Source organism: Limulus polyphemus, unplaced genomic scaffold, assembly GCF_000517525.1.
Source record: "Limulus polyphemus unplaced genomic scaffold, Limulus_polyphemus-2.1.2 Scaffold2169, whole genome shotgun sequence".
NCBI lineage: Eukaryota > Metazoa > Arthropoda > Merostomata > Xiphosura > Limulidae > Limulus > Limulus polyphemus.
Window position 1 is genome coordinate 188,373 of NW_013667779.1, and position 7,948 is coordinate 196,320.

At 33.7% G+C, this 7,948-nt stretch overlaps 1 protein-coding gene across 2 annotated transcripts in view; it reads right to left on the reverse strand.

Moving 5' to 3' along the window:
- Positions 1 to 7,007, reverse strand: part of LOC106466151 (synembryn-A-like) — a 70,230-nt gene extending 63,223 nt beyond the window's left edge. For both annotated transcript variants that reach the window (XM_022394112.1, XM_013926394.2), the window contains exon 1: positions 6,708 to 7,007. In XM_022394112.1, the coding sequence (XP_022249820.1) occupies positions 6,708 to 6,788 (81 nt within the window). In that variant the 5' untranslated portion in view covers positions 6,789 to 7,007. The remainder of the gene's footprint in view (positions 1 to 6,707) is intronic.
- Positions 7,008 to 7,948: the final 941 nt, after the last annotated feature.

Genomic DNA, 7,948 nt, shown 5'->3' on the forward strand with positions numbered 1-7,948 from the left:
AGTGGTTTTTGTCTAGGACTGAGCCATTGTTTTTGGCATTTAAGATTTGCATAGAGAATCCATTTCTTATCACCGGTGACAATTCTGTTCAAAAATGATTCACACGCATTACGTGCCAGAAGAGACAAAGCAACGTTGACACACATTGGAAACGATGATCATCAGAGAGTTCCTGAGGCAACCAAACACCTTCTTTAAGGAGTTTTCCCATATTACTTAGATGTTTACATATTGTTTCATGAGAGACATGCAATTTCAGGGCCATTTCACGAGTGTGTTGCCTTGGGTTAGACTCAACAAGCATCTTCAGAGCATCAATATCAATTCCAACATGTCGGCCCCTGCCATCACAGTTTTTTAAGGCTAAAGTCACCTGAACGAAATTTGCTGAACCATCATTGACACTTATGAATGTTAAAAACACTTCTGTAAACTTCTTTGATATTCTTTGTGGCTACAGAGGCATTGTTTTCTTTCTTGTATTCAAACAGCATTACATGCCAAATGTGTGTCTCGTTGTGTGTCATCACTATAAGGGATTAGAGTATACTAAACTTTACACATTATATAAGCTACACTAATGTAATGTTTAGGTGATTCTTTACTATTATACATGACGTACATTTTTTGTGGGTGGTTAATGAAAATGGGACATTAATTTCTTGACGACCTAATACATCAACATTTATTAGGTCTTTCCATATAGTATACACTTTTAACATCAATAGTTAAACATTTACTAACTCATTAGTTTCTTAACAATTCTAACTTTCACATTTCAGTTAAATACTATTAACCAATACATATAGAATATTCCTCTCTATTATAAACATTAACTTCCATTATTAAACTACATTAATTGAACAAGAGAGATAGCAATACTATTCTTACAACAAGGTCGGACTGATATACCTCTGGAGGTTGGAAATATTTATATTCATGTTGACTTGGAGATCTTGACTGTTTCTGAGGAACTAAATTCGTCCTGGAGAGAACTTAAATTCTTCCTGGAGATCACTTCTTGATTTTTAGCTCCAGACACAAGTTTTGATACAGTATTTTCTTTGTATCCTTTCAATTTTCCAAATAGTATTCCTGACTACTCACAAGTAGTCCTGACACTTTATTGGCTAATTTCTGCAACTCATCAGGCATTTCCAAAATGAGAACCAAAATTCAGAATGCAATTAGTTACTGTGATGGTGAGTGCTCTGGTTGCCTTCTTACTTATACTACAACACTAAGCTGAAGTAACGAATCTTACATCAAAGTGCTGATTTGAGATGCCATCATAAACTTTTTAGTAGCCTTTACCGTGCTACTAACTCGGTGTCAGTAAGTTATCACTCTCAAACCTGTGACTAGCATTTTTCTCAGCATCCTCCCTGTAGCTTCATTTTTTATCTTTTAACTCGTCATTCTCAATACTGATTAGCCAGCTAACTGTACTTCGCCTACTTCTTGACCCAATTTCTTAATACAGGCATCCTTTACTTACACCATTTCTTCACATATATGCACCACACTCAGAAACTTAAATTGCTTTAGTTTCTTTCTTAAACATAAAAGACTGAAGCAATTGTATAATTCCCTCAAAAATATCCAATTGCTTCATTTGTTACTAATTATTACAAAAGGACATGAATGAAATATGAATAGACTTTTGGCTTAAAAACTATACATTGTCCTTATAAGTTTCATTTCCAAACTTCAACTAGGAAACTATGATTGACTAAACACTAGCTATGAAAGTAGGTCTAAGTCTGGTTAGCCCCATGTACAAATAACTTACTCGTTGTGTTGAACTTGGTAGCCAATTTTTCATAGGCAGTCTTCCTTCTCATATTTTTACTGCTGTAAGCTGGATCACTGGTCTTCACCAGGTATTCCTTCTGTTGATAGTTTTCAATGAACGTGGTTACTTCAATTTGTTTTGTGAATGCTTTATCTTACTTGTGCTTTTCATTTTGATATTGAAGTAAAAAATGCTGATGCAGTGAGTGCAAGCCTACACGTCAGAGGAACAGCATCCATTCATTGGTCAAAACAGAAAATGACTCAGAGTTGTTGTTCAGAACAGGACAGAGATATTTTGTGCAACATGAAGATGACTTTTAAAATCAAATCCTTTCCTTAGTCTCATTCAACAACCTGTGAAAAATGATTTAAAGCTTTTTGAATGACATGGAATACTGACAAGAGACCTGAGCTTCACGTTTGACAGGTACCGTCACACTGACACTTGAAAGTGCCTATAAAATGAGGTTGCAAAGACTTGTTATAGCCTCCATCAAGTCTGTCATGATGCTCACCACTTTGAGCCCACTAACTGGCCCTTTTATTTTGACCAAGAAATAAATATTTTTGAATTCAGATCCTGTTATTGTTCATCATGATAGTGGTCATGCAATCATCTGTTGTTTGTAAACACAGATAACTTCGTGTAACCCTGTTGGCTGCTATAACTCCAATATTTTAATTGGCCTGACTAACCATGTTACACACACAGTGATATGACCTTTTGAGCTATATTGAAATACACACAAACACATACAGAAAATAAGAAATTAATACCATGTTAGAATAATGTAGTGGATGAAAAAGTTATGAAGATAGAAATGCCCTTTTTTTATTGTAGAGGGAACGGTTGGAGGCAGCATGTACACAATTTCATTAATCAGTTACATTTGATTAATATATTAGTAAATACCACAAATGGACATGAAACATAGAAAGAGACTTTTGGCTTAGAAACTATAGGTTGTACTTGCATGTTTCATTTCCAAACTTCAACTAGCAAAATATGATTCACTAAACACTAGCTATTAAAGTAGTTCTAGGCCTGGTTAACTCTGTGTACAAATACCTAACTCATTGTGTTAAACTTGATAGCCAATTCCTGAATAAGGTTGAAGTTCTAGAATGCAGTGGCTTGCACTGTATGTATTATGTAATATGAAAACAAATTTGTTATGTTTTATAAATGTTTTATTTAAAGCATATCATTATTTAATTGCATGTGCAATAGTATAATTAGATGATTTTGGTGTGGTTAGTCACTTTTGCATTATTATTGTTTCCTTTTTTGCTGTTAGGAAAGCATCTTCTATGATCCTGCACAACTTAAAGAAGGAAATATTTCTGTTCTTCTTTCTTTGTTATGACACCATTATACTCCCCATTAAGGGCCACACCCTTTTCAACATTGTCATTTATCACATTCAAGTGTTGTCTATAGAACCTCCCTGTAGTCCTCCCTCTGTTTCCATGACCCTGGGTCATAATCCAGAAATCCAGATGCAATTTTGAGACACCTGAAGAAGTCTGTTGTGTTCTTTTTGATGAAATCTTCAGTTGATATGTTTTCAGACTTCCTGATATTCAGCTAGATGATCTTTGGAATTTCATCCATACCTTTCTTGTCGTTGCTCATTTTGTCTCTGTAGATACAGCTGAATCAAAGAATGCCAAACCAATAAGTTCCTCATTGAGATACCATAAATGTCCAGCAAATTTTTGACAGGAATATTTTAAAGAGCAGAATTCACTTTCTTATACTTAATAAGACATTGTACAAAGATAAGATCATTGTGATAGCAGAGACTGCATCAGAAACAGTGAACCATGCCCTAAGATAGACTCAAACAATAAAGATGCAGTTGTGATGGAGTATTCTTTCCTCCCAGCCAGTGAACTTAATCCATCCCATAAACATCCATATCATGAGAGTATATAATACCTTGACCATGATGCAATGCTCCAGATACTATAAATTGCACTCCATGAGGAGGGATGCCAACAAAAAAGGTTATGGTTAGTTAAAGAAGCTCTCAAGAATCATCTCTAGGTTGGCTGAATTGAAATTGTCTTGTAGCAAATTCAGTGACACTGTCTTTAACTTCCTGAATGGCTTCTGCTACTTCATCATGGTCAGCTGAAGTTTCGTAGCTGGACTGGTCCAAGTATTCCCAAGATTGCTCAAATAGACTGAAAATTGCAATATCTGGACCAGAGGAAAGCCTCATACAGTCTTTGAAAACATATGCAAGGAAAAGTTCAAAGATATTTATGCCTGCATGCCAAATGCAGAAGATTGTTGTTTAATCTTTGTTCTAATAGCACACATACTCCACTTCTATGACCAGTGTTGCTTGCTGTTGTGTCAATGGAAAACTACCTTTACACAATCAATCACTCTCCACTTTTCCAGCAAATGAGCCACAGTAGAAGCTTGAGCCTCTCCAGTACTAAAAATTAACTTTGTTACACCTAGGAGTTGGTTGACCCCGGCTCCAGACAGGATCACTTGCAGATGATCTACTTGTTCTTTCCTTATGAGATCATTAAGGAGTTTGCTATCCCAGTGAACTACAAATGCAACTATCGGATGGAATTGTTCCTTTAAGTTTATGACCTATTCATCATGGAAGTGATTTTGAGATCATTGGATCAAGGAAGAATTGATGGTTAGCTTGTGCACATCATGACCAATTCTGTGAGCTGCAGTAGTGAAGGCAAATGTTGCGTGTTACTCAACTTCGTTCTGTCAACAGCTGCTGCTAAGTTGGGAGTGATAATATTTCTTCTTGCACTCTTTTTAGGTTTAAAAGATGGTGATTCTCCAATTGCTTCTCTATCTTTACCCTTTTATTGGTAAGGTATTCACCAACATCATCATCACTGCTGTGGGATAATTCCCAACAACTGACATTTTCATTCTACATGTAAAAATTGACATCATGGATAATATATATCTATGGAATGTTCTTGAACATTTTGCATAAGATGGAATACTCTGGAATATTCCAAAATATGCTAAAATATTCCATAATAATATGCTAGAACATTCTAGAATAATCTAGAATCTTCCAGAATTATTTCGAGTATTCTGGAACATTATTGATTATTCAGAATATGCCAATATAATGTGAGCCACAAGGTAAAATTTCAACCAACTTGAACACCCCCTAAATATTATTCAATTGGGTGTGAATTACTTATCTATATACAGGAACAAAATGATGGTGTGAGAGTGTTGTAAAACTTCAAAAATAAGGACTACCCTAACAGACACCAAATATATGTAACTGAGAAACCAATTCAATGTTTCAAAGCTTGAATTACAAAATTGGATATTAATTATTAGCAAGTTCAGACTAGCAAGAAGAGTTTTAGCAAACTTGATTGTGACCTAAATTGCATTTGATGACTTACTTTTTGCATGACACAAGGCCACAAAGGCTGCCATATTGATCAAAGGTCATCATAGTTCAGTGACTCTCTGTGGACATGTCTCAGTTTAGCCAGCAAAACTCTATTTTGTTGACAAAAAAAAAAACAGTACAATTCAGTCAATACAAATTAACTTTTATTGTCCAATTTTGTAAACAAAGAATCAAGATACAGATCAGTCTGCTAACAGTCTCCATGGACTTTTTGGTTGGGGCTGTTTACAAGTCGTCATGCATTTTTCAAACATGAAGATCTGTAACCTAAAAGTGAAATTTAGTAAAGTTAATTCTGTAAACCAAAAATATCCTGTCTGTTGTTTAGAATTACTTCTGAAGGAATAGATACAAATGATGAAAAGCTGTAAAAGATTTTCCAACTACAAAGAATTGTAAGGAATTAAGTACCTTTTTTGGCATGTGTGCTTGGTATAATTAGTTTCTTTCTAGATGTGCTATAATTGCTTGAACCTTATACGTGTTGGAATGGGAGAAGTTATATGTCAGAAGGGTATCATCACATGTTAGTTGAACACTGAAACTAACAAGAGTTTCTAGTGCTGGTATAGAGTATTTCATATAATGAGAGGAAAATTGGGAATTTTAAGAAGTGAATGTTGCCATCATATTTTTTTTTTACTAAATCTATGGTAGCAATTTCTATTTTTATTACTTAGTTTATCTTTTAATTTTATGTATTTTTTTTCCTTATATCATTTAGTTTAGCTACATTATTATATGCCTTATATTCTAGCTTTTGTGATTCTTTATTAAATATTAAGAGTAATTTTTATGTTATGAGTTCACCACCAGTGGATGTATGGATCCTGAGTTCATACACAATTAGGTAAATATATAATCTGAAGTTATGATGACTCTGGAGAGGAATTACACTAAAATTTATAAAAAGTTGTGATATGCAAGAGATACAACTGCTAATGCTGAAAGAAATGATTACAAATATTTGTTTTATCTTTATTTGTGATCTTACATTATTTTACAAGTACAAAGTTTGTTATTTTGTGTAATCTAATTAGTTAGGTATTTTATTATTTTGCCGGTTTGGATCTTTTTACCTAAAAAATAAAATACTGTTATTACTCAAAACATTAATGATATTACGCATATTATCTACTAATATTAATATTGTAATACGTATACTACTATTATAATTTATACTATAGTACAAAATCTGAATTAAATTTTACAACTTCCACCTTAACTTTAGGCTTAGCTGTGTCTGTAGTACTCAGCAGTACTGCCAGTAGTAATACTAATAATAGTAATACAACTTACTAGTAGTACTATTAGTATTAATTAGTAATAGTAATGCTACCTACTATACTAGTACTATTAATTAGAAATAATTCAGTAGTTGTAATTATATCACTACACCAAAGTGATACAGTTTTGCAATTAACTTTCTGATTCTTCCTTACATATGATAAGCAACAGTATGCCTATTATTATTAGTATTACCTTTTTGTTAAATTCCAGTAATACTGTTTTCACATTTTCTTCGCTGCCTGTTTCAATCAAAGCCAAAATTCTGTCATCCATATTGCAGTTAGTTAAGTTAGCCAAATGAATATCCTAAGAAATACTACACAAAGAAAAAATACTTTTTTTTTCAATAGAAGTTCTATTTTAGTTTATAACAAGTATTTACAATCTCTTTAGTTAAGATATAACTGGAAGAAAACATTACAAGTTGACAATTTTGAAATAATGCTTATACTTATAGCGAAATTTAACGCTAATGCTCCGGCTTCATGGTAACCGGCGTCAACGGGAAAATGTGTTATTGGGGGAAATTTTGAAAAGCCATAAAAATATAACAAATGTTCAAAGCAAGACTAACTGGATTTTTGTTTTAATATACATATTGCTATCTATATACCAATCAAAGTGTGTTGTTGTTGTGTCAGAATAATCGCACAAAGCTACTGAAGTGTGAGGTAGTGATTTATTCTTTTATTTTTAGTTATGATTTTATTTACAAGATTTTTCCTTCTATCGTATAGTTCTGTTATACTTTTTGCCTCAAAATATTAATAGTCATTTTTATATTTAGACACCAATATTAAGTTCCCCTAGCTGTGACATGTGGATATTAAGTTCATGTATGATTTGCTAATACAAATGCTAAGTTATTAGTTACGTGATGTGTAATCTCGTGGTCTGGCAAAGAAATAAAAAGCCTTATGATCTGTATTTAACAATATGTACATAAAGATCAATCTCAGTGTTGTAACACATTTTTTGTAATTTTCTGGTAAACATAATGCGAAATCCACTCCACGTTTGAGTTAAGGTATGTTTGAGCCAAGGTCAGTCTCTCACTCACATCTGTGAAGCAGCGGTCCTGACCTTACCTGATCAGCTCTTATTCCAGTTCCTGTTTCCCAACTCTGATTGTGTTAGATGAATTCATCACCTTATGAAGTACTCCAACTGCTGCAGGATGCCAATATTTCCTCTACAGTTAGGAAGTGAACTCATCATGGAGACAGAGAGTGCTAGACTACTGTCTACTATTAATAAAACTAGGGCAGGCTTCATGATGACCTCATGGTTACAACCTTCAGCTGCAAAACCAACTAAGATGGCATCAATGGTGGTACAGATAAACCACATGGCTACTCTGATGGTTCCTGTCCTCAATGAACGAGCTTTTGCTTCAATGTCCTAGACAGAAAGGTACTGGAAGACACACACTA